At 48.4% G+C, this 26,858-nt stretch overlaps 1 protein-coding gene across 1 annotated transcript; it reads right to left on the minus strand.

The window, feature by feature from the left end:
- Window positions 1-251: 251 nt before the first annotated feature.
- LOC149372657 (fatty acyl-CoA reductase 1-like) lies at window positions 252-23,811 on the minus strand. The gene is made up of 12 exons (XM_089567214.1): window positions 23,656-23,811; window positions 21,195-21,311; window positions 16,410-16,585; window positions 15,718-15,790; window positions 15,459-15,568; window positions 10,465-10,639; window positions 7,172-7,216; window positions 6,730-6,848; window positions 5,988-6,227; window positions 4,298-4,427; window positions 3,697-3,824; window positions 252-402 (listed from the first exon to the last, which is right to left on the minus strand). Exons 1-12 carry the CDS (start codon window positions 23,794-23,796, stop codon window positions 252-254), a joined length of 1,605 nt encoding a protein of 534 aa, XP_089423340.1. The 5' UTR covers window positions 23,797-23,811.
- Between the last annotated feature and the right edge of the window lie 3,047 nt (window positions 23,812-26,858).

A 26,858-nucleotide genomic window follows, 5' to 3' on the forward strand; every position in this document is an offset into this window, starting at 1 on the left:
CGTTTCAAAGGGGGCGCTCCTATCCATCCATCCATCCATCCATCCATACGTCACGGAGGAAAAGCTGCTGAGAAAATCGAGTGCCGCCAAGCAATACCTCGCGCAAAAAGACCGCGCAATATGCAACGCATTCTTGGCTTAACCAAGCTAAGCCTGGGCATCTTTTTATTCCGACTATAAGACCAGAAGCTCTCCAGAATGAAGCTCGAAGCCGAGGCGACCCGTGAGACCTTTTCTTGCAAAAGCGGTTATCATAGAGGCCACAAGGCGAGCAGTGTTTTCCACAGTCTCGTGACCGTCGTCATCGTGGAGTCACCCAGTTCCCATGCTGTCTCCGTCGTCAGTAGTCGCGACACCAGGATGAGGAGCGGAAGGTGTAAGAACAAGTGCACTGCGTAGAGCCTGCGAAAGACAACGCGGAAAGTGTGGCTGGCGGGCCTATCGAAGCCCAGCGTGCCCTCATTGATTCATCTCCAGCTCTAACGCTTCGCAACGTATTCAATTTTTGCATTGTTTTCCTTTCCCTTTTGTCTTGTTGATAGTACTGTATGTTACTATTTTCTCTCTCTTACTTTCTATTTCTGAAGTTCCAAAAATGTTTTTCTTTCTGTTCGAGTTTTAGCTTCGTCGACTCTCACAGACGTGCAGCTGTTAGATTTTTTTTCTTGTTTTTCTTTTCATTTTCTTTATTTGCTCGGTACCAGTTGTCAATGTAGTCTAAGATACTGAACGGAATGCTATGTGACACGTCCAACTGCAGTAATGCAACACATGCATGTGTAGCATCACAGCATTCGAGCATACTTCTTGCTTTATGGATGTTCTGAAAAATAGATCGTCCTTTAATCCCACACGTTTGGTGGGGGCCAACTATTTCGGTTATAACTGCTTGTAGCCTAACGAAAATTTACGTCATGTAAAGTGTGGAAAGAATCTTTTTTTTTCTAAATTCGGCCCGAACATAACTTTTGTTGAACACGAGAAATTAAATAAAAAAGTTCAACGCATTCGTCATGTGCTGTCGGGATGGCGGCCCGTTACTTTAGTAACGGATCACTAGGTCTTAGTAACATTGCATTCGACACAACGCACAGGATAGATAGTGACCGCTTTGCATTACTAAGTGGACTGCTGGCCTGCCACGTCACAACTTAACAGTTCAATACGGACGTGGGGAATACATTAAGACAGGAGACGCCTAGTGCTGGCTACCTACCCCAGATAAGGATGGTAGCCTTCAAACTGAAAAGGAAATAGTGTATATAATATCATCTTCAGTTCACATCAATGACCTCCAATTTGCTACAGCCGATGATTGCAAGCTCCATGAGCTTGCTTATTTTGGTCAGGCATCATGGCCAGCCAAGAAAAGGTTGCCAGCTTAAGTGAGTCGTTACGATGAAGTGCGCAAGCAACTGTCAGTAGCAGATGGCCTGCTTAAGCGCTCGCACCGCGTTGTGGTTCCAGCGAAGCTCAGAGCTAGTTCGTTCAGCTAGCCCGTGAATTTGCACCTGGCAATCCTGAAGACCAAGCAACGTCTTCAGGAAAAGTATTAGCGGCCAGGTCTGGATAAACAGGTTGTCGGCTACCCGCAGCTGCATGCTCTGCCAAGCCGCAGACAAAAGTGTCAAAAAGCAGTGCACTGCACTGCAGCCAGTGCCCTTTCCAGACAGACCGTGGAGTAAGATAGCAATTGACATTATTGGCCCGTTTGAGCATGCATCAGCAGACTGTCGGTTTCTCATATCAGTAGTTGATTACTATTCCAAACGGTCAGAAGTTCCTTTCTGCAGGGATGTGTCATCCCATAATGTTCTGGACTTCCTCCTGTCGGTACTGGCACGGGAAGGCTACCCTGTGGAAATGATCTCAGATCATGGACCGCAGTTCACATCCCTAGAATTTCAGTCATTTCTTCAAGACAGAGGAATAAAGCGCATTTTTTAGGCTGTGTATCACCCTCATGCAAATGGACAGGTTGAAAAGTCAAACCGCATGCTCAAATCATGCATTCAGTTGGACACATTTGAGTAGCACTCAGTAAAGGACGATGTTGTAGAGTACATGGGAATCTACAGAGCCAATCCTCACAGCATACCACTGGACTCTCTCCGGCAGTGCTTTTACATGACCAGCACATAAGGACATAAGTATTTGAGGATCAAAAAGGCAGTTCCTCTCATAAAGTCACTTTCAATTTTGGACCACCACTGAAGATCCTCATATGGCTACCGGCCTAGCATCAGCGCTCTTGCCCGCGCCACTGCGTGCTTCATCGTCTTCTAGTGCGTAACAATATGACTGCACGCTCGGATTAAGGTAATATCTCGTGGCAAGGGTTGACATGTGCGCCGTTCAATCCTTTGGTCGTGCAGCTCGCCAACGCGACACTGTTCAAAGCGGGACTTTTTCACCCGTTCCAGAATTAGTATACACATGAAAAAATGAGTCCTTGTTCAACTTGTTCAATGGCGACGTGAGAAAGAGTTTTTAGACACAAGGCACTATCTTGAGCAAAAGTAATAGAGCCCCCCCCCCCCCCCCCCCCCTACTTTCTCGTGTTCCGCGCCTTACCGCTCTGCACGGGGGCGCCACTTGACGAAGCACTCCTGGCATCGAGACCGGCCTAAAGCACCGGCTTTGTGTTGAGCAGTGCATGGCCAATGAGAGCACTGTTAGGAGCTGTAGTTCGTGGGGGAGGATCCAGGTCACTTTGCTGCCCTGGTTACGAGCCTGCTAGGAGTACTACAGGTGCAAAATTAAGGGCAGTGGTTGTCCTAGCGGGCCAGGAGTCTGCTGTCTTCAGGCGCTTGGGGCGTTGTGCAACATCGCGCACACGAACACAAGTGGGTTGGGCCTACACCCGCTCGTGGCTTAACCGCATGTCGTAGACGGCTTCAGTTTTATTATGAAAGCGCTATTGCCTTCAGTGAACTTTCTCGCAAAGAATATGCAGCAATATTAGAACTAGACGTCGCATTTCGCGTTGCTCGGTAGTACCACACCAACGCCTATAATTTTTTCGTGGTGCCCCTGTCACCAGTCGACATTTCTGGCTTGGCGCCGCAACTATCCCTTTTTTCACTACCCCTACTTCTAGTTCATTGCAGACTGAATGCCATACAAATGCACACGCTAGTCATGCACGTCACTTTGCGAAAATGCTGCGAAGGTAAATTTAATAGCCTTTATGCGCCACTGTAACTGCACCTTCAACTCGCAGATTATCTCTTATGCACCAGCAATCAGGTAAACACGGCAGCACAGTGACGGGAGGTTGCGGTGCGAACGCAGTTGATATAGATGAGAACCTCTACTTGCGTGAGCGGTGACTTAGGCCACAGCGCAACATGTCAGTCGGTTGACACTTGGCGTTTATTGGCTCTTTCTTTCGTGAACTGTGTGCTGCTTGTGATGAGCCTAGAAAATTTGGCGTATTAGGGCAGCTTACTGAGTCTAAGATCGATTGGCACTTGTTAACACGTGAGCAATAAGAATCGATTCTTTTCTGCAATAAACATCTTTCTGGGTCGATGCTATGTGGGTGTTGACTTTCTGCTCAGGTCTGTTTTATGTTACAATTTTCGCCCTCTATCATGTCAGGGGATGCTCTGCAAAGAGTTCATGTTTTCTGACCGACTTAAGCATGCTTGCTGAAATCGGTCAGGGGCTTATGTCAGTGGCAAATGCCCTTACCATTTCAGCTGTCTCCGTGCGTCAGGGAGGCTGTGATCCTCGCCCTTGAAGATGTACTTGCGAATTCCCAGCACGTATTGATCCCAGTATGGTCTCCAGTCCATGTCCTGTACGTCAACGCTGAACAACTGCAAAGTAAGGCTTCCTCTTTTGAGTCCACGACGCAGTTTCGTCTTCTTAAGTGAATGTGGTAAAGTTAACATCGCCGTGGCGTGACGTATATCTGTGATGGCATAACATAGATTCACTTACTCCCGGACTATTCTGACGTAGCTGCACTGCAAATGCGAATGGAGACCAGAAAGAATGTTTTAAATTTAAAGTGTCTTCTAAAAGAATACTAGCTCTAATAAAAAGCGCTGATGGTACGAACTCAATGCTTACTGTTAGAGGATTTATTGTCATCGCTCAAATCATCACTTTACATCACACACCAATGCCTAGCCTGAAGTGAACAACCAGTACTAACTTATTGACTATTGTGGTAAAAGACTCGTGCTGAGAACTTTCATCGCCCATCCATTTTCTACCTCAGGCCCTAAATATTATTAGATAATGAATTCGCTTGCCTTCGGGATCAAAGAGCATATCTTTAACTTGCCTTCTTGTCGGGTAGTGAAAGGTCGCTGGCGAGCCCTTTGACATTATTTGACCTGAACAGCCAGCCGTGAGTTGTAAAGTACTGTACAATATCCATCCGTCTGCGAACCTTTTGGTAGCGTTGTATAAACCTGCAAAACAATAAGGTTGAAAAAAAATTGCAGACAATCACGCGAGGCTAAAAACCCACACTTTAGGAGCATTACAAATGACCCAAACAAAGGGCGTGCAGTTGGTATAGATAAAGAAAGATCAAGAGTAAATAAACAGCAAGTTCCAAATTTTATGCGAATATGTTCTTTCCTCTCATATTGCTTGCGACAGCATAATGCTTGTTCGCAAGTGCCATGAGCCTTTCATAACCTGATTGCAGTTCGCTGGGTCACTACACTCATGTCGTTTTACTATAACTAAGATCTATGTTTCAAGACTCCACGAAATAGGAACGGAGTGCGGATATCTTCCTGCGAGTGTAAATTTCTTTTCTCTTTCGCAACGCATCTTAGTGTGTAATTGTGATTTAATAATCCGCGGCTTTCCTTGTTTTTTACGTTGTTGTTCATTTGCGTCACTTCACCCAGATGGCGCCACAGTCCCCGCGCCACGTTTTATCGTCATTCTGGCGCCCTGCGAGATTTTGTAGCGAGAGCTACAGTACCCGCAGTCTGGCCTTTTCGCTGTGGGCCTTCGGTGCCACTTGTGCGCATGCGCGAGGAGCCGAGTGATGTCACAGCCGCGCAGCTGGTGCGCCGTGCGCACCGCCCCTCGCCTCCTACCGAGAGGAGCGGCCAAGTGACGTCACAGTTGCCGACGCCGCTCGTCTTCGACAGAGAGAGAGAGAGTCTGCGCAAGCGCCACACACAGCTGGCGCGCCGTGCTACTGCGCATGCGTGAAACACACTGCCATGGCGGCCAAGGAGAGCGAGGCAGACGCTGTGCGGCCGCCATCTTTCTGGCAGTCTATTGAATAACACGTGCCGCCTTCATAACATGTCTCGTATTTAATGTCTAACACGTAGCCATGACGATAAGCAAAACAACTAGACGTAACCAGGGATATACCGTACCTCTCGCTATGTATATTCTGGCATAGCTGAGCTAAGCCACGGCCAATTTTTCCTTACCAGTTAATCTACCATGTAACGTGCTTACAAGAGTTTCGACAGCGCTGGCAGGCAAGCCCCAATTTTCCCCCCATCCCCCATTTTTCAGCGTTTATTCTTGTGATGTGAATATGTGTTCCACAAGCCAGCCACTCGACTTCCTCAATGAGTTTGCAAGTCACGAACTCTGTTTTGAAGTCTGCGCAGTAAGGCCCCGGTGAGCGGGAATTCTGACTAGCGGACTGCAATACGCCTGGGCCAGTTGCGCTTGGGCACTAAAAATCGTTTTCCTCCAGGATGTGCTTCCTTTTTTCGGCCATATCGTACCCGGTTTATTTTCACAACCATGGCATGTTCTCTAGGAAGCATTCTTCGTGTTAGTAATGACATCCAATAAAACCTACATTAGTACCATTATGTCCCCAGTAGATAATAAGCACCTAGCTCATTAATAAGGTCACGCTGCGTCATGTTTACCATGACGTCGCTAGCATTTCTTTCTGACCAGCAGACTTTCTGCCAGCAGACCGGCCTTCTGACCGGCAGACATTGCAGCGAAGTTCGCCGGCCATATAGCAGGGTACTAACCTTGGCTTCTTTCCCATCAGCTGCAGCGCCAGGTCTCCAACGAACGCAGGCAGGTAGTGCAGGCACCAGAGATTTGCGTTGTACCATATATGACTACTCGTCGCCGCGAACTTTGGGTAGCGGGCCACGTCAGGCATTGGGTGCTGAAGAATGGCCTCCTGCACTGCAGTTGTCATGTCGCCCCACGTCTGGCTTTTAGAGGCGCCACTGCCACAGTGGTACACTCTCACGTGCTCCGGCCTGTGCAAGGGCAACTCGCAGGTCACACTTCGGTAATTCGCGCCCTTACCAGCTAAGCGCATTAAACTATTAAAGGTCAGTCCTACACAGCAAGAGGGGGCAGAGCAAGAGAGATGGCAGAATTCGTGGTAAGAAAGGTAGAGAGCTCTGTCTCGGGTTCCCTTCTCTATGGTGCGAAAAAAAGCCTAGCAAGGTGTGGATGGCTTAGAGTGCCGCGAGAAGAGGTAAAACAAGTGCTTCACATTACTGCAGGGCTCGAAGAACGACCGTCCAGTTAGCAAAAGGCACGATAGGATGAGACTGCAGGAATTCGCGTAATTGAAGGATAAAAGTAACATAGATGAGGTTTCCGGACCCCTACGAGCCCCTATTTCACATATAAAGACAAAAACGACCTTTCGGCTTTTTGTTTTACATGTCAGAAATAGGCCCGCTCGTGTTCCGAAACGTCATACACCCACCACTGCGGGACTGGTCGTCCAGAATTAAGCATGGAGCTAACCTTGCAATGGCGGTTTGCCAGGCGACGCATATGAGCGTGTTGGCGACGATGTCCACAGGAATGTAGTCACCTATGCAGTCCTTTTTCACCATCATTGACGGCAGCAGGCCAGTGCCTACCTACAGTATACAGAGTTCACAGGTTTTACTGTTGTACATGACAGAGTACTTCGCTGGTAAGAACGCCATGATTTGCTGCATTCGTAAGCGCCACTGTCAAATAGAATTTCAAGGGCTAGCGGCTTCATCGTAAACTGAGAGGAAAAGAAAAAAAAACGTCAAAAAGGAAAAGGATACAGCGCAGAGAACGTTCGTTGGTGCTGGCCTGTACTGTGTCTGTGCCTTGTATTTGTCCTTTTTCTTCCAAGCGCTGGTTGAAATCGCCCAGTATCATTACATTAAGCAGGTGAGTAGAAATGTTGATGTATCTGATCAATACTTACCGAAGCAATAAGGCCAGTGAGAGCTGACAAGTTGTCTATCCAGCCCTTCAAATAAAAAATAAACAAATTGAACAGTTAAGATTAGGTCCCTCTTAAGCGCAGTGCACGCATCGCAGATGGCAGCACGTCATGTACTAATGGCAAAGTTGAAAAATGCGTTTTCAGGTATTTCGGCAGCGAACACTATGGCAATATCACGTCGCGTTATCCCTCATGGCGACCCATACGGGCCAGTGCTGGGGTACGTTTCCGCAGTAATACAGCGTTCGCTCAACGGTTTTGACGCTGAGCACGAAAGCTGTAGAGCTTTATTAAGGCGGAAGCCTTTAATGCCTTATCGATGTAAGCAGGAGTTCTCGACAAAAATGTCACGCTTTTCAATTGGTCGAAATGGTCGTGACGTCACATTGCGCGAATTTCAGACGGCTAGTAGTACTTTGGCTAGTAACCATGCAACCAATTAAAGGGATGGTATAGTGATGCTCCTTGTAAGTGGGACTGAGTTTAGTTAATTAACCAAATGGCCTAATTAACCTTTCTAGTCAGACCAGATAAATAAATAAAACCGAGAAGAAAATTGGTCGAGTTAGGGAATCGAACCAGGGCCTCCAGAGTGCGAGATGAGCACGCTAACCACTCTGCCATTCCAGCTTTTTTTTTCTTTATTGCCTGGCTTTGGCTCATGACATTGCTCAACAAAAATACACATAACGCTATATACATACGACACTGTCGTGGTCAGCCAGCACGAGACTGGCTTCGTCAGCTTAAAATTCCCGCAACATACACAACGGCTCTAGTCTTGAGAGCCACTCGGGAGGCTCCGCAGCTGCTTTTTGGATTGCAAGAAACCAGTCCATGCTTTCCCGAAAATAAATTCGGGCCGGTCGCGCGTCTTTGTCACAATGGTAGCCTGCCATTCTGGAGAGCCATATACAGTGGCGGCCCAAGAGCATTATGAGATCAAAAGGTGCCCCATCCTCATTATCAGTGTTTAAATAGCGAATTCCGTGCGCGTCAAGTGGTAGCTCTTTCTTTATGGTCCTTTGTTACACGTCCCAAAAATAAACCCCTTCCCAGCAATGCAAAAAAACATGGTCTATTGTTTCAGGCTGTTTACAAATTAAGCAGTTCGATCCCCACGGTAAAAAGAAATCCTTTCCCCCTAGAAACTTTTTAACTGGTAACGTCCCGGTGTGTAACTTAAAAAAGAAAGTCTTTACTCCTGGTGGCACCTGCATTTTCTTCACCCTTTTTAAAACATCCCCTCCCGGGCCTCCACTGTACAAGGCCCTGTACATGGGCTCTGGGAAAACAATATCACAAAGATCATTGTACAACTTATTCATTTTACTTTTCCACAAATAATCGGTGGAAAAACGTGCCGAAAGAAACCGAACGCTTGCTACAATCTCTTTGCAGTAACCAAAAGTTCCACCAGAGAGCTCTTCTGTGGATACCACAAACTCCGGCAGCAATCGCCGCAGCTTCACTTGGCACACGGTGCGCAAGAACGGGTCTGTGACGTCGCGAAAAAACAAAAAACGGTTCACCAGCTGCCTTAAAAAGAGGTGCCCTAGCCCTAGCCCCCCGTCTTTTACCCGCCGGAACAGGTTCGTTCTGCTACAACGTTCCCATTCGGACGCTCATATGAAAACTGCAAAAATCCTGTGGAGCTTCTGAACGTTCACACGCGAGCAATGCAAAACCTGCATCACATACCAGAGTTTGCTAATAAAAAAAAGATTGCAGACTGTAGCTCTGGCGAAAATTGAAAGGCTGGTGCCTTTCCATTTCCCAGCTCGGTCACGTGCGTCTTTAGTTTGCTCTGTCCAATACTCCTCGCTATCGCGATAAGCATCGAGCGGAACGCCCAAATACTTGCCCGGGGTCGTCGCCCACGGTACGTTGGCGAAATGGTCCGGGTGGGATGGCCACCATCCATGCCAGAGCCCAAGGCACTTGGACCAGTTAACCCTGCTACCTGTGACTTCGCTGAACGCGCGTACACACCCGACAGCTTCACTTATGCTCCCCTGATCAACCGTAAATACTGCAACGTCATCTGCATAGGCCAGCAGCTTAACTTCAGCTGCTAGTAACCTAAAGCCATTAATACAATTGTTTTCTATGATTTTCATGCACAGCGTTTCGATGTAAATACAAAACAAGAGAGGGCTGAGGGGGCAGCCCTGACGCATCGAACGCTGCACGCTAATGGGGGCCCCCAGACTCTTGTTAACAATCAGTCTCGTCGTGCAGTTTCGATACGCCAGGGCTACACCCTTACGGATAACTGAACCGACGTTCACATGGTCTAAAACGGTAAGCAAAATTTCATGGGAAACACAATCAAATGCCTTTTCGAGATCAATCTGAAGCATCGCTACTCGCCCATTGATGTCGTCACAGCTTTCAAGCACACTGCGCGCTTTGTGAATGTTGGAAAAAAATTGAGCGCCCTTTGATTCCACATGTCTGGTGGGGTCCAACAATATCCGATATCACTGTCTGCAGTCTACGCGCCAATACCTTCATAAAAATTTTGTAGTCCACATTAGTGAGTGCTATGGGTCAATACGCTGTAACCAATTGTAATTTCTCTATATCATCCGTTTTAGGTATGAGCACTGTATGGGAGATCCCAAAAGACGGAGGCAATACGTTTATTTCATAGGCTTCATTGAAAATTGTACACAGCACTGGGGCAATTTCGTGCTTAAATTCTTTATAAAATGCCGCACTGAATCCATCTGGTCCTGGTCGATGGTTTGGAATGAACAAAGGCGCGTCTAGTGAATACGGAGTCTTCGTTCATTCCCATCTTCCTCCCTTCCCGTTACGGCGAGGTTCAGGTGTCCACCGAGACATGCGAGACAGATACATTTCCTTTGCTCAAAAACCAATTTACCGACGAGCAAACGTACAGCTGAATGGGAGATGACGTTCTGTGAACTCCCTGGCAGCGTTGCAAGACGATGTCGCGTTCCACTCTTAGAGACGAAGCTTAACGTCTTAACCACACATCAGTGACACAAGCAGCAACACCGCGCTTATGGCTTTCGCCTCACCGCACTTTAGGTCGCATTTTTTTCCGGCCGTGTCGTCTTACCCAGTGGAGGTGGAATGGCACAACAATCGTGTACTAATTTTGGGGCACGTTAAGAAAACCGGAGAGGCCGACGTTAATTCGTAGGCCTCCACTTAATCTTGCGTCATGCAGTTAGCATATTTCGAGCATAAGAATGAAATAATCACTCAATCAGTGTGTCATAAACACCATGTTGCCTTACCGGGAAGGGCTCCTTCCAGGAAGCAGTGACTATGGAAGGCCGCACTATAGCGACAGGAGTGGATCCATGTTCGTCCCGCAGCAGTAATTCTGCCAAGCGTTTGGTCAGGGTGTAAGTGTTGGGCATTCCAAACAGGAACTCATCCCCATTTCTTATGGAATTGTCATCAGTACACCTGCAGAAATTTCGTCATTCTTCACTCATTTTACTTATCAAGCCAGCACATAAACTACGTGCATCTCCTCAATTTTCTCTAAATTTTTGTCATGAATGGCGTCAGACTAACCCGCAAACCTCTAATCTCATCTCCTCAAGAGAACTTGCCCTGTCCGTGGTCCGTGGCTGCATTTTCCTTGCTTTCTAGTCCACTCTGTTATACTCATGATTTTGTTCACAGCGCAACAAGAACGGGAAAGCCAGATCAGCCAGAGGCTAGAAGGCAAGAGGGGTGCCTGCCAGGTGCGGCATTTGTCCCCGGCAGCACCCTGCGAAGTGGGTGTGGTGTACCAGGTCCCCTTTTCATGCGGTGCTATGTACATCGGCCAAACCGGCAGGTGTGTGAATAAGCGCCTGTTGGAGCATGAGAATACGAGGAAACATGAACCCCTTTCCCACACAGGCGCCCATTGCAGGAACTGCCAATGCGAGCATATGAAAGCTCATGCAAAAAGGAGGGCAAGAGGTGACCCCCTTGCACAGTCTACGTTTCTGTGCAATGAATGCAGATGCGTACCCGATTATAAGAACACGCGCATCCTGTTCCGACACGGTGATAAGGTCACACGCGAGAATTTAATGGAGGCCTTTTATATTCACCAGAAAGGCAGTTTATGTATCAGCAGCCCTTCCATTGCCTTATCCGAGAGGGAATTGAGGTATCTGAACTCCCACGTGCCTTCCAGAAAACGTCTGTGTGCTTCATAAGTGTTTCTATATATACCCCTCCTGTTCTTCAATAAAAACTAGTTGATAGTCAGCGCTTGTTTGTGTTACTCTTTCGTCTTTCGTCTTTCCCGTTCTTGTTGCGCTGTGAACAAAATCATGAATACTTACCAACTCGCCCAAATTTCCGCGTCACTCTGTTATATTAACGGGACAGTGGTTACTTGTTCTGAGCGTTACATGCTGCACCCAAGTCCACGTCTTGTCTCTTATAAACACCCTTTGACTACAGCTTGCCGCGCTCTCCACGTTTTAACTCCAAGCCTTTCCGCTAACCTTCCAATTGACTAAAACTCTCGAAGTAAAACTCCTGCTTGGGCTAGTTGGGCTGGCATGAACCAACAAGCCCAAGCAAGAGTTTTGCTTGAGCAAATGTATTCTACATTGGGCTCATTCATTCACTGAACTTTTCGCACCGATCCCATCACTTTGTACGTTAACCTGATCGCCGTCTCAACCTGCCAGTCTGTAGTGGCGCTGGTCCTGTCGTTTGTGTTCTATTTTTGTCCTCGTTCGTAGCACCGTTTTCATTACACCTCTCTCATCAACGCCCTGATTACACTGGCTACTATATAGATCTGTGTAGAACTCTTTGGTTACCTTAACTATCTTATTCATATTGGTAATGGCATTGCCCTCTTTGTCTCTTCACTAATACATCTGGTTTTTGCCGATGCTTAGTTTCCTCTTCACCGATTTTAGGCTACCTCCGTTCGTTAGAGCATGCGCGATTCTCCCCATAGTAAACTTCCTTATGCCGGCTATCTTACGCTTATTGATTAACTTTGATAGCTTTGCTAGTTCTGTTCTGTCTGTGGGGTTATACCCCTTCATGCTTTGGCGTTTCTTAATCCGATCTTTCGTCTCCTGAGATAGCTTGCCGGTATCCTGTCAAAGCAACCTACCACCTACTTCTGCTGCGCATTCCGTTATGATAGCTTTAAGATTATTAATTATTTGAACATTACGGTCATCGTCCTCAGCCAAAGCCGAAAAGCTGTTCTGCAATGATATCCTGAATTCATCTACTTTCCCTCTAATCGCTAACTCGTATATGGGCTTATGCTTCAATAGTTTCTTCCGTTCCCTCTTCAACTGTAGGCTAATTTCAGACCTTACCATCCCGTGGTCGCTGTAACACACCTTTCCGAGGACCTCCACACCCCGCACGATGCCAGGGTGAACGCATAGTATGAAGTCTATTTCCTTTTTGTCTCACCATTGGGGCTCTTTCACGTCCATTTCCGGCTTCCTCCTTTGTGGAAGAAGGTATTCATGATCCGCAAATTATTTCTATCTGCGAACTCTACTAATAACTCTCCCCTGCTATTCCTAGAATTTATGCCATAGTCACCTACTGCCTGGTCTCCAGCGTGCTTTTTCCCTACCTTGGTATTGAAGTCCCCCATCAGTAGAGTGTACTGTGCTTTTACTTTGCTGACTGCTAATTCAACGTCCTCATTAAAGCTTCCAACGATCTGGTCATCATAGCTAGATGCAGGCGCGTAGGCCTGTAGCACCTTCAGCGTGTACCTCTTATTAAGCCTAATTACGACGGCTGCGACCCTGTCGTTAATAATTCCTCTATTTTTTTTTTCTTTTCTAACCCGGTGGAGAATTGCGCGACATCGGAATTCGAGCCCCAGTCCACTTGCACGCGAGGCTGATGCTCTACTTCTACGCCATCGCTGCCTCTTGCACGACAAGTAACCAGCTCTAATTTGTTGTTTTTGACGAGGTGGTCGGCGGAGGCAGTGATGGCGGCGTCCGGACGCAGCGAATGCCTCAGTTGTTCTGTGTAGCCCGTGCTGGCACCATCCCCTCTTCTTCGGCATGTGGTGAGCGCCGGTGCGGCTATCAGCATTAATAAGCCATCCTAGATTACGGTACGCCTTCCCTGCAGAGCGTCTCATGCTTGCATCTACTCTCGACCTAGAGATAGTCAGTTAATTTTTTTTCTTTAGTGAGCCAAATGAGAGGTGATGGCGTGTGCATGTGATACTTCTCAAATATATTTCAGAACATCTCAAAGCATATCCGCCTTTCCACTGCGCAGAGAACATGGATGATGTTCGTGACGCTTGGCCTCATCACTGCCCTCAGTCCGGACCATCGTTGGCTTCCCAGATTGTCCTGGCTTTTTGGATACGCCAAAGCTGTTCCTTCGGGTCGGAGCTGCTCAGGGTGGCCTCCCAGTCGGTGTACGTCGATTTGGGGAAGGGTGGTTCTGAGCCCTGGGGGTGTGAAAACTCCCAATAGAAACGATATGCTGAAAGTTTAATTCTTACAGCACCGGCATGCGTCCAGGGTGGGGTTGAGAGGTATTTGTGGCTTAAATTGGGGAACGCATGTGTTTGGAACGGTAGCCGAATAGTGGCATCCGCTAGGATGATGGATATGTGTTGAGGTAGGTATTTGACTCTGCTTCTTTTGTAATATAGCCCCCCCCCCCCCCCCCCCCCGTCTTTCGGTATCATGTTACTGTGGTTCTTTATTGGTGGAGTGTGCGCTTCCCTTGTTGCACTAGTGGTCTGTGGGGGTCAGCGAGACTGTACACTTTCCTTCCAGGTCCCGGAGGGCAATTACTCGGGCTACAGCATCAGTACGCTAGTTACCCGGAAATGGAACGAGTCCTGGCGTCCAGCAAATGTGTATGGTTGACGTGGTGTCAGCCGAATAGGGGCGCACGCTCGTTCTTGCGTCTAGCCTTTCGCTCAGTCGTCCGTCTTGCGCTGTTTTAATTATGAGGCCTTGGCATTCTTGGCTAAGCCCACCGCGCCGCATTCCTCGTATTTCGACGGTAATTGCCCGTTGACAGCGATGAAGCGTTCCTTGCGAAAGCACTTAAATACCCCACCAGCTGCAGTCGCAAGAAATCCGCATGTGGCTGCGCCACGTTTGCTCCGCTTTTACATACTTTCTTGCGTGTAAAAGCTTTTTTTTACAATAAAAATAACATATTTGCTATCACGTGACATCAGCCTATCAGTTTAGCCTGAGTTGGCATTCCCCTTCAATGTCCCTTTAAGCACAGACTGGGGGTTTTCTTTGCGTTGAGTGTGCTGACCACGCGCGTCTTTGTCTTGTTGACATGAAGTATTTTCTGTTCGCCAAAAACGTTCACAGCCGACGCAACTCGGGGTCGGCGGGAAATTGGTGAAACTGAAACACGTCGCACCCGCACTGAGACCTGAGCACAGCACGCGGCGCGTACAAAAGTTCGGCATTTTTTCCAGTTTTAATTCATTTTTCCCACTGCCGGCCATAAATTGCTCTCCAGAGGAAAATGGCGTCGCGCACGACCTTGCAGCTTTTGTACAGGTATAGCGACGTAAGCACGCATTTTACTGGTGGCCACGCAGCCGGACGTTGCTCCGAGCGCTCTCTTGACAGCCCACAGGACGATGGAAAAAGTAGAGGAGCGCGGGCAATGCACAATGTTTGAGAGTATTTACTCCTCTCCTGCCTGCTGCTCGTCAAATGGCCACTCATCCTCGCCTTTCGTTCTCCTCCTCTCCCGCTTCGCTCCCTGCACCTATTACACCGGATGGCCGCCGTATGTGAAGAAGTGAGAGACCTTGATAGACCGCGTCTGATGCACACCTGTTCTACATCCCCACACCCCATGACTGGTTACTGCATGCGGCTGGTCCAACACTCATAGCAAAAGCCATTCACTGCAGCCTGCCCGTCGCGTACTTAAAAAACAAAAAATAGCCCCGCCGCGGTGGCTCAGTGGTTACGTTGCCCGGCTGCTGACCCGAAAGACGCGGGTTCGATCCCGGCTGCGGGGGCCGAATTTCGATGAAGGCGAAATTCTAGCGGCTCGTGTACTGTGCGCTGTCAGTGCACGTTAAAGAACCCCAGGTGGTCGAAATTTCCGGAGCCCTTGACTACGGCGTCCCTCATAGCTTCAGTTGCTTCGGGACGTTAAACCCCAGTAAACCAATAAACCATAAAAAAAAATTAAAATACGTGACACAGTCACACCCTAAAAGCAATACTTAAGAGGGCTAAACTTAAGCGAGAGAAGCGTAGCGAGGCATACTCACCGAGCAGCTGCGGTAACTTTTTCGATGTCCACACATGGTTGGTATATCACCTCGTGCACTTCTCCACTCATCTCACAGTTGGCGTATGCTGTTGACACGTGAACAAAAGCCTAGAAGGAAACAAAGTTACGAATCCAGTAACCGAGGAAGTGCAATAGGAATCAAGATGCTAGCACTATAGTAACGGATTATCATGGTGGAAACGCCATAAAAATTGACTGGACTGAAAAATTTGATTCCAAAGCTTGTAGCAACTTACGCAGAGGTTCGGAATTTGCTTGCAGAGGTCCAAAACACGCCGTGTACCCAGGACGTTTAGCTGGTATGCCACTCTGAAATACAGTATTACCACAGTTCAGTCCTGCTGAGAGTACACTGCAAGTCTCGTTGGCCAACCGAGGAATCATGCACAAAATGAACGCCGAGGACATATTGAGGCACTTTCGCAGTTGCTATCGCATTTTGTTCTGCATTATGGCTGCATAGCTGTGCGCGAAGTTGAGCAAGTTGGTACATGTTCACGCTGGAATAGCAGCGCAAAGGAGACAAAACAACATGACTGAAGCCGGCAGGACTAGCTCAGCCACATCTGTATATTTCCTGATGTCTCATTTTCACCGCCAGAGTCAGTATTTACAGCCCTGCTTCGCACCCAAGTTGCCCTGCGGGCCTGAGACATCCCTTGCAAATATTTCGAGAGATACTCCCTAGACTGTCTAGTGATTTTTTTTTTTTTTACAATGGATATTTTTACAAGCGGGTCGGCTCGCGGGTGCTTTCCGGAAGGACACCGGCTATAGTTGCTGGGTTGATTTAGGCGATGACTCAGACAAGTTTTTTTTACTCTCAAGTCGCCACTCCGTAACACTCTAGGCAGCATTTTTTCTATCACTGAGACTTTGGAACACCCACAGAAAGACTACAAGTCTTATAGGTTTTCCATTTACTCACTTCAGGGGCTCATTGAACTTGACGGTCGCAGCTGAGTGGAAAATGACAGAGACTTCTTCGATTAAAGTGTTCCAGTCTGACGTGCTAAGTCCAAGGTTCGGAAGCGCAATGTCTCCTGGTACTGCCGTCACTTTCTCAAGAGCACTGGGCTGATCTTGCTTGAGGCGTTCGAAAACCTACGAAAGAAGACGTAGGTCGGGCGGGAAGCAGGTGGCTATACAGTGCTGCAACAGGTGTCCCAAAACAGCTTACACTTTGATTTTAGCCTTGCTGAACTTCAGCCTCGAACTTATGATGACTCGACGTTCACTGGCTGTTTCATTTAACACCGGGCACCAGCGGCGAACCGACAACGAAATAAGCTATGCATGATTCTCTGACCCTGCATGTAATCCAAATGAATGTTCGAAGAAAGTATTCTGTTAGGTTCCACTATGACTGTGCAAGAAGACATGCATATACATGTACATACGCTGAATGCTTCGGGCATCAAGTTCGTTTAACAAACTTAGCTCCACTTAGGATAATTAACGCATTAATGGTGCAAACAAAATAAATAAATTGCTACGCGCGAAGAAAGAAACAGCAGTGAAATTCTGTGCGTTGCTTCAATCGGTTCCTTTGTTTCATCAATCGCTAGGTTTTCGTGCATGGAGTTCCGTGAGTCTCGAGCGAGCCTTCTGCAAAGGATAGAGACCGGAAGTCTGAGGCTCGATGTTCATTTACTTGCTTTGTTCAAGCAACCAGGACATCGCAGTAAACTTGCCGCAAGAATTAATAGGAAGCATGTCGCGACCGAAACGAGTCAAACATCTACTGCGATCAACAGCGTTCCCTCGTGTTTTGCTCTGCGAGACAACCTGTCGTGTTGTGCTCCCGAATACAAACGAACATAAACGTATTCGCCTATGGTGCAACGAATAGGCAAAATGTGCTTGAAAGAAGTGTTTTAGCGACCGATTTATCGACCTTCTCTTCCTTTCTGAAAGTAACCGTAAGCCACGAACACGCTTTGCTACAGAATAAATGCGCAACTCACAAACATAGTACGCAGTACTCGACAAGCGCAACATCAATGTGAAATAAATACTTAAGCTTCGTGCTAGATACACTGGCAGCGCATAAAGAGATAGCCACACGCGTTTAAGCCAGTCCTTTGTATATTTTGCCTTCTGTACTACTAAATCAGATAAAAACTGATAAAAATGCCGGCTGCGTCAGTGCAATCAGACTCTTTTAATATCGTATTGAACGCCTATAACAAAACTATCACTGACACAGGTGAACTTCAGCTCAAATACACAGCATTACCCGCTGCCAAACGACACTGTTTATACAAAACTATCACTGACACAGGTGAACTTCAGCTCAAATACACAGCATTCCCCGCTGCCAAACGACACTGAAACGTCACACATGCGCTCCAATTTCTGTGAAAATGCTCCCATTGCTTCACATCGGAGAGCAGCTGCACTGCTGCGAGAATGCCAATGTCATGAAGCAGCGAATCCGAAGTGCAGTTTGTATTGCAGTGTGCCGGCATATATATGAGGCACAGCTTTGCTTTTCGCGGCGCTCAGGACGTCCGGACAGATACTGCTAAGTTCAGATGTCGACCTTCCTGTCGTAAAACAAGAGGGAAAAAAATTGAGGCAAAAAAAAATTGCGGAGGACGATGCTCTCAAGTACGTAAACGTATTTACTAGCATTGAGCCTGCTTGCGTTCAAGTCTGTTGGCCATATGTGTCGCTAAGCGTTCTGGGCAGCCAACAATTCTTCCGCAGTGACAGGACTAAGTTCTACACCGTCTGCATGTGCTTCGTTATTAGACACTTTTAGCATACCGGAGACATGCTACAGGAGACGTATCCCGGCTCACCGGACGCCTCGTGCGCACACGTATTCGCACGTCTGGGCGCACGCATTTCAGTTTGCGTGCGCGGGAGGCGTCCGGTAAACCGGTATACGTCTTTGGTATGCTGAAAACGTCTATAAGCCATGCGCAGCCGCCTTAAGAGACGTCGACCTTATTCTACACGCCAACTACCACCGCAGGAAGATTATGTGTTACGCTGCCACCTTCCCGTTGTCCATACCTCCGCTCTCGCCATGGCAGGTGGCGTTTCGCTCTGCTACTACCTGCCACGGTTGTCAGGTGGCGTGTTACACCGACAACGCCGACGAAGGCGCGCAATCCACGAACGGGCGCTTAAGTGCTGCGCGTTGAAATATGAGAATCCCTTGTGTGGGCGCAAGGCTTGGGTGTGAAGAGTCCGACACGTGGGAATGCAGTAAAAACAACAACTTTCGCAAAGACCCGAGTGCAGAACAGTGGGAGAGCCGGCTCTCCAGCGGCGATCTGGGTTGCCAACAAGGTCTGATCCAGCACGCCCAACGAGCAGCGAAGCTCAGCGGAGCCCTGGAATAGGGGCACCGGCAATTTCCTCACTGGCGTCCCAGAAACCTCCTCGCAGCGCCGCCTCTCCTCCTCCGCTCTTTTCTTCCTTCTCCTCTTTTTTTCTTTCACGGCTGTTGCGCTCTTCGGTCTATTCCTCCGGCGAGTCTGCCTCCGCGCACCGCCGCCGCGAATCTGCGCGTCTTCTGGACCTGGTCAGCGCGCCTCTCAATGTGCTGACGCATGAACACGTAGGTGGTGGTGGAAACGTTTATTGCCAATGATGTAAATCGTAGGGGGCGCCTGGTTTGCCGCAAAAGTTTGCATGATTACGAGCATTGGTCTGGGTATCGGGCATGCAGCAGTATTGGGTATTGAGCAGTCCGGGTTTGTAGTTGTCGCCAATGTGCAGCCTGCGCTATGGTGAGGGACGGAGCGGGGGGTGCGTATTCCCTTCTTTTGTCTCGGTAATACGAGAGAATATCACGGAAGGAGACCAGGTAGTGCATTCCCTGCTCACGACAGTATGAGGCATTAAAGGCTTTCGCCTTAATAAAGCGATTCTGCTCGTATTGTCTTTCACAGCTGTTCTGCTCCTGGCGAGCTTCTAGGGCGGCCGGCTCGCGATTTTCGCGTTGCCCTTCGAGCCATTTGTGTGGCCGGCACGTTCCTCGCGCAAAGAAGGCGACTGCGCACGTACTTAAAATGGCGTTAAAGGGCGATTCACACGACGGTCCGTTCGCCCGCGGCCCGCGCACTACCTGGTCTCCTTCCGTGATATTCTCTCGTATTACCGAGACAAAAGAAGGGAATACGCACCCCCCGCTCCGTCCCTCACCATAGCGCAGGCTGCACATTGGCGACAACTACAAACCCGGACTGCTCAATACCCAGTACTGCTGCATGCCCGATACCCAGACCAATTCTCGTAATCATGCAAACCAGGCGCCCCCTACGATTTACATCATTGGCAATAAACGTTTCCACCACCACCTACGTGTTCATGCGTCAGCACATTGAGAGGCGCGCTGACCAGGTCCAGAAGACGCGCAGATTCGCGGCGGCGGTGCGTGGACGCAGACTCGCCGGAGGAATAGACCGAAGAGCGCAACAGCCGTGAAAGAAAAAAAGAGGAGAAGGGAGAAAAGAGCGGAGGAGGAGAGGCGGCGCTGCGAGGAGGTTTCTGGGACGCCAGTGAGGAAATTGCCGGGGCACCGACCCTGTGAGAAGAAGGAAGATGGACCTCTTCTTTCTCGTCTGCTACTAGCACCTTTCTAGAGCAATAAAAGTCTTTCCTACCCACCTACCGACACGTAGCGAGGCTAGAACCGAGCTACCGTATTATGACCAAGACCTACTGAACTACAGACCTGCACACTTGGCCCTTCTCCAGCGCGCATGTTCTAGTTCATGCCTTTTGCCGCTAGGGTAGAAACATTACGGGCGGCGTGGCGCTAATATATACCTGTTGAGAAAATGGCCTCCTCCATCATTTTATTTCAAACAACGCAGTTTTGTCGTTTGTCCACGTAATCATTATCATCCATTTATCTATGCTAGGCACGGTGGTGCTGACGAAAAGAAAGCGGATAAAAAGGAAGACGTTTTTTATACTCTTCCAGAGCGAATAAAGTCGTTATTATGGATATTTTTAATGCTGATGTTGAGATAGCAGAGGAAGACGAAACAAATGTATTAAATATCTTGCTCAAATTGGCAAACGATGATGATGATTACAGCAGACGATCAGGTCAACCGAGCGCCCTCAACGCCCAATAAGCTAACAAAAGTTGGCGCACGCTGCTCCATAGGACCCCGCCATATGTGCAGGTCTGTAGTTTAGTAGGTCTTGATTATGACGTCATGTGCCCACGCCCCAGCTCCTGGACTAAAAGCCGAATTCGAACAGAGCGCCGGCGGCGCGGGCGGGGATACAGGGTGTCATATCCTGTGGACGGTGTGCTGTCAAAGACAGGCTCAGCAGCGAGACACTGAATCTGGGTCTCCAAGTGCGCCGGCTTGAATTGGTCCAAACTGACTACCTCTTCACGGCCATTCTGCAGCAGGGTGGGCGTTTTGCTTGTGCGGCCACCGTAGGTCGGTAAACTGTCGACGGGTGGAACGGAGGGCGAATACGGAAAGGAATTTAAACAAAATTTGGTAAAACTTTCAGTCACCGTCTGGCGCCGCTGCGCTGCCGCTGCAGAAAAGCATGCGTCGGCAGTAGCGCCTCTAGAATGTGATATGCCGGTTACTGCGCATTCGCTGGCCGCGCAGCTTATCGTAGCGTGGGACTGAAGGCATAAGAGTGTCGCAGCAACTATGTTAGCACAAGCGATTCGTGCAGCAACAGATACACTACCCCCCGAGTAATCGTGAACGAATGTCACCTGTGAACCGAGCATTGTTGCCAGCCTCGCCTGTGGCTCCTCTCCGCGCTTGGTGCGTATAAGGAGGTAGACTCGCTTCAAGCCGGGACAAGACCGCAGAAGCTTTTCCAGGAGAACCTGAAACAGGGGTGCAAAAAACGAATACAAAATGGTTACTATAGAGCAGCATTTAAATGAACATATATGTCGCAGACTGGCGCAAACTCTGAATGATTGAATTTAGGCAACAACTTTCTACAGAAGATACTCGTTTGGAAAGACTTCACAAAATCATCTTTAGTTATATATGATATCGTCTGACAGCCAATAAGACAGCAAAATCGAAAACTGTTCCTAATAAAATCCCTTGCAAAATGCGTTTTTTTTTTTTTGCTTCGACACCTGTAAGGATATTGCTGGTCCACGGTAGTCATGGTCTTGTTGATTTCTTCACTGTCGATTAGGGCACCGCACTTTGGTCGTCTTACAGTAACTCCGAGGGATTCGCTCAAAGTACGGAGATGGCCGTTGTAGAGATTTCAGTGCGCTAGCACTTACAGTGGTCATTACTCGCACTTGGACGTTGTGTGTTTGTTTGTATGAAGACCGTTTTGTGGCAGGCTGCTCACCTGCCCATCGTGTAAGGCGGCAGCCCATTTAATCGTGACAGGCTGTTCCGGAAGAGCAACCTGGGTCGCAACCCCACCAAAGCAACCCAAGTCCCATCTGTGGCAACACCTGCCATAGCACCTGCCTTGTGCTACTGCGCAACTGCCCACCTGCCCCCCGGGTGGCTTACTTGGCAGGGTGTGACCCGTGGTAACCAGGCGAGAAGATGGTGCGCTAATCAGGCGGAACCGCCCTTAAGCCCACAGAGCTAAGCAGAAGCGGTTAGGAGAAGAACGCGATTCGAATGATGTTTGCACAGTAGCTAAACGGAAGAAGTTTGGGTGGTAATTAGTTGGTAGCCTGGTACCACCTATTAAGTCTTAGCTACAATCGACAATTGACGTCATGCTAGCGCACATATCCCCATTTGGCCTAATTACCCAAATCGACTGACATTCTTTTTTTTTACTTCCAGCGGTGCCGTGAACATCTACGCTCTGTTGCCACTCTGCAACCAACGGATGTTTTAGTGCGGTAGCCCTGCTAGGCGCGTTTTCCGATTTCGGGCATACGTACATCCCCGAAGTTTGTTTAGTGGCAGGCGGCCCAGCTACCCGCTGGGTTGTGGTGGGCAATCAGCCAGGTGTGTACATTAGCCAGGCCTTCACCTGGGTGAAGGCCTGGCTAATGTACACACCTGGCGCGCTGCCTTAGCTACGATCACATACCACACGTTGCAAGCAATTGTTCGGTCCTTAGCCGTTGCGCTGCACGCGCGGACACTTAAATGAGTGGAAGAGAGCACGCGCAGTTTAAATGGCAGAAAAGGGCATTTAATAGATAAGGACCTTAAGTACCCACCGTAACTATATAGTGCTACTGCACGATATTTCGCGCTTGGCCGTGCTAAACCGCCTACTTTTTTTTTTTTTTAGGATGCTTACGTTTGCAGCACCGGCCTTCTCGGCACGAAACACGCAAAATAAAAATATCATTTTCACCGCTGATCGGCTCCTCAGTGGCTGTTGCGTTTCTCTCTCTGCTCTGCGCGCGTCTGTAGATGGACTCGCATCTCGGGCCCATATATCCGTACTATCTTGCACCTTGTGAATCCCCTGTCACGATGTCGGCGGAACATCCCTGGTTTAGTCGACAGTTCAACATCACTAGATGGGGGCGCCGGGTGGTCTCTGCTTTCGTGACACTCACCATAGATGTGTCGAAGGCTCCAACGGCGTCACTGTTTGACGACTTATCTCAAATCCAAGGCGTCTAATGGGTGAGTGTTCGCAGAGAGGGGGAAATGTGTTCGGTGTGGGTGCTCTTTTGCCTGTGCACTTCAGCTCAAGCCACACTAGTCACATTTCTTGCCTTCACTGCCTGCGTATTCAGGCAGCCATGCCATCTTCTCATCGAGGCGGAGGTTCACTTCTCAGACCACGGCTGACTGACATATCTCCTACTATTCCCAACTAAGGCAACGAGCGCTTGCATGTGGAGCGTAACGACTTCTCACAGAGGCAATGTCACAAACTCCTCAGAGAGGCAGAGCTGCCGTGCTTACAGTGTCCACTGTAGTGTCGTCCCACGCCTGCTACCGGACTTGCTTGGGAACTCTATTCTTGTTGCATGGGAACTCTGTTCTTTTCGCTATTTTACACCGAAAGCTCTTTATGGGAAGGTCCCTGTGCGGGAGGTTGTCCTCACGTCGCCCCAAATTCACGTCGCATCGTGGAGGGTCAAGCTTTCAGCTTCATCCTTCCTCATTCATAGCAGTCATAACTATTCTTCACTGGTTTGATGGTAAAACTCGCATAAAATGCGCGCACGGCAGGAGCAGATCGAGAAAGCATACAGAGGAGTGGACGCCTACCTTCCCAATGAAGCCGGTTCCTCCGGTGAGGAATACTGTTCGATCCTGGTAGAACCGCGCAACCTGGGAGTCACCGTTTCCATCTGCTATGAAAGCGGTGGAGGGGCTTCGTTGCCGCTGCTCGGAATCCAGGGATCCCATGGAGGACTGCGGTCGGCACCCTGAAACGGACACACCAGTAGAGTTTTCAGCAGCCGCTGCCTGCCATAGCGATACATCGCGTGCGACAAGCTCGACAAGCAACTCACTGTATCAAAATGGAAATCACAGCACGCAAAACATTGCTGTTGCTGTCGAAGAACGTGAAGCGTTCGTGGTGTAACGGGTCGTTTTATGAATTACTTACTATAATTACGCAGTTTTAATAAAGAGTACTTGCTTGTGGGCTGAGCATACCACATAGCACTGACTCTGACTGCTTTATTTTGTAACAAAATAATTCGTCCAAGTTTATATTTTGCACGTTCCACAAATCAGATTACCTCATCAGAGTATCTCATCTTTGATAGTTCAGCTTGCTCGAACATTATAAATAACAAATAAACCAGGACGCATATATCCTCAAAAAATGATGCGGCATTCTGTAATTGTTTTTAAAAGCGCAGCTTGCGAAATTTTCGTGAGAGAACAGAAATTTCGGCGAGTTGGTTGCAGTACACAGTGAAATGTGGGCAGCACAAAAGAAAGCAAGAGCAACATCACAAAGAATAACTGCAGAACAATATATTGAAATTTATATCGAAAAGACGAGCATTATGTTTGAAATATCGTACCTGCGCACTGGTTAAAAATTTCGAAAGACAAAATCACAAAGGAAAAAAAAAGCACGTGGTTCACTGATCAAGTTATAAAAATTCACTGTCGTGTAATGCAACATATTTTTTTGCTGACACATATGTACTGCTGATTCCTTATTTCGTATGCCTGAAATATCTCCATAGTCATCTGATCTCCATGTAGCGGAATGTTACAGCTGTTTTGTCGAACACAGCGCAGTAACCGCACCTCCGGCAATCCGTCGCTACGTGGAAGCCTAAATCTACGGCCAGTGCATGCTTATGTAAACCTTTTGACTGTATATTTACACACTGACCGGTTTGGCCAATGTACGCACACCCGCACGAAAAAGGAATGCGATAGACGACCCTCGAGGTACATGGAACGAATTCGATGGTGTGTTTTGCGCTATAGCTGTTCTTTGAATGATCTCTTTCTTCTATCCGGTTGCGAACCGCAGAAAAACAACATAGCTCGGCTTATGTAGAGCTATCAGGGACAGATCTGACAACCAGGGCAATCAAGACGCAATCCCTTGCGCTGGGGCGTACTCCGCAGCCCGGTGACTGCCCTCTCTTGAGCGGCGGCTTTCGAGATGAGCAACACTGTCTTCCAATATTCAGTTGTATGGATTGTTGGCTGTGTGGAGGGTAAGTGTTGGCATTCCGAAAGCACACACCGTCGAATTCGTTCCGTGCACGTCAAAGGTCGTTTAGGGCATTGCTTATTAGTGCGGACACCTGTGCAGGGGCTAAACCGGTCGGTGTGTAAATGCACGAGTAAAATATTTCTACAAGTGTACCTTCACCGCAAACGTAGACTCCCACAGCGATGCCGTGCGTTCGACAAAACACCTATAATATTTCGCCTGGGGGATCCGATGACCAGGGAGATATGTAGTTGTGGCGTACGAAATAATGAAGCAGCAAGACGTCTGTGTCAGCAAACCACCTATTACCTTAAACGACAGTGAGTTTTTAGATTCTGGCCAATTAACCACTTATCTTTTTTCTGTGATTTCGTTTTTCGGGGTTTTTAACCAGTGCGCCGGTGCGACTTTTTGCATATAATACTCGTCTTTAATAAATTCGTTTCATTTGATAATTCAGCGCTTTCTGGTTTCCTCTTTCATGTCCTAATCTTTTGAGCTGCCCACATTTCAACATGTTCTTGGAAGATGTATTCTTGCAGCACGCCAAAGGCTGCCTCTGGGCTACAGTTACAGTTCGACCTGTTGTTCTTAGCGAAAGTCGATGCACAGCCTCCATCGTCCAAAAGCCACCTACCTCCGCCTATATTCCCCCTCCATAAAACTGGCGTCGTGTGTGTGAAGCCTTGGCTTAAAGTAAAAGCACCCATTAGAGTTAAAGCACCAAAGTAATCATCGATGGAAATCCAACTGCTTTCACAGATTTGTCTCATCAGATGCCACTCAATATCTAGGCCCCACAGTTTTCGCCCAGAAACCATAGACTATCGCTTTGCTTTGCGACATGATGTCGCGTTCCTCTGGGACGTTCCCTAACGTATTCAAAAGAACGACGTCGTCGTCGCATAGCACTATGTGCTTGTCCGTCTTTCTAGATTCGCGTTATGATTTCAGCAGCAATAAATACCGGTTGTGTCAAATCATTTTCGTATGTCTTTGTCCTCATGAACACGCGGCCCGCCCCGGTCCGGTCGAGCGCTGTAGCGCTCGCGATCATGTGATAGGGTGGCGGCTTGACACTCAGCCTGGGACGTGCGGAGAATATACATATATTCCTTCCGAATTTATGACCCCACAAAATAACCAGCTCGCACTAATAAAGTAGAAAAACCTCTCTCACAGGAGTGGGCAGCCATTGCGAACTTCCTTCGGCTGCTCTCAGCAGAAACTGCGGCGTCTCTCAGCGTCGGCGATCGCAGCAACGCAGAACGGCACCGTTCGCTCGAAGCGAGCTGGGTTCTTTCGAGGTGAAAGGAGCACTGCCCGATGCTCGTGAAACAAAGCAGCGCTCAAGCGATCCTCCATTAGAAAAGAACAAAGCAGCGTCAAAGGCGATAAAAATAAACACGGCCAGTCGTCCGTCAACGATTTTCACGATGCCCATTTCCGGACGCGCATGCGTGACATAGCAATAAGGCAGGCAGGCAACGCATGCTCGCCACCTGGGTGTTCTGTTTGCCCTCGAGCGTCAGCTTTCTCCCTAGAGGCGGCGCGTCAGTATTTATCCTGTTTCTTTTCTTTTTTAACTGGACGCTCAATCCCGGAGCAGCATGTGTGTGACATGACGGGGAAAAAAAGGTAAAGAGCTGAACTCACGTCAGAGAAACACAAATGTAGCGAGAATGAACGGAAACAAGCCAACAGACGTTCCACATCATGCACACAGTTACTGAACGCACTGCCCCAGAAAACCACAAATATTTAGAAGATATCCACA

Source organism: Amblyomma mixtum, chromosome 1, assembly GCF_055824585.1.
Source record: "Amblyomma mixtum isolate Tamu chromosome 1, ASM5582458v1, whole genome shotgun sequence".
In the NCBI taxonomy this organism is placed as follows: Eukaryota; Metazoa; Arthropoda; class Arachnida; order Ixodida; family Ixodidae; genus Amblyomma; species Amblyomma mixtum.

Coding starts and splice junctions, on each gene's coding strand:
- LOC149372657 (XM_089567214.1), bottom strand. CDS start 23,796: ATGGGATCCCTGGATTCCGAGCAGCGGCAACGAAGCCCCTCCACCGCT. Junction 7,217..10,464: donor CCTGGAAGGAGCCCTTCCCG/GTAAGGCAACAT, acceptor TTTTATTTGAAG/GGCTGGATAGACAACTTGTC. Junction 403..3,696: donor GCACGGAGACAGCTGAAATG/GTAAGGGCATTT, acceptor TGTCTTTCGCAG/GCTCTACGCAGTGCACTTGT.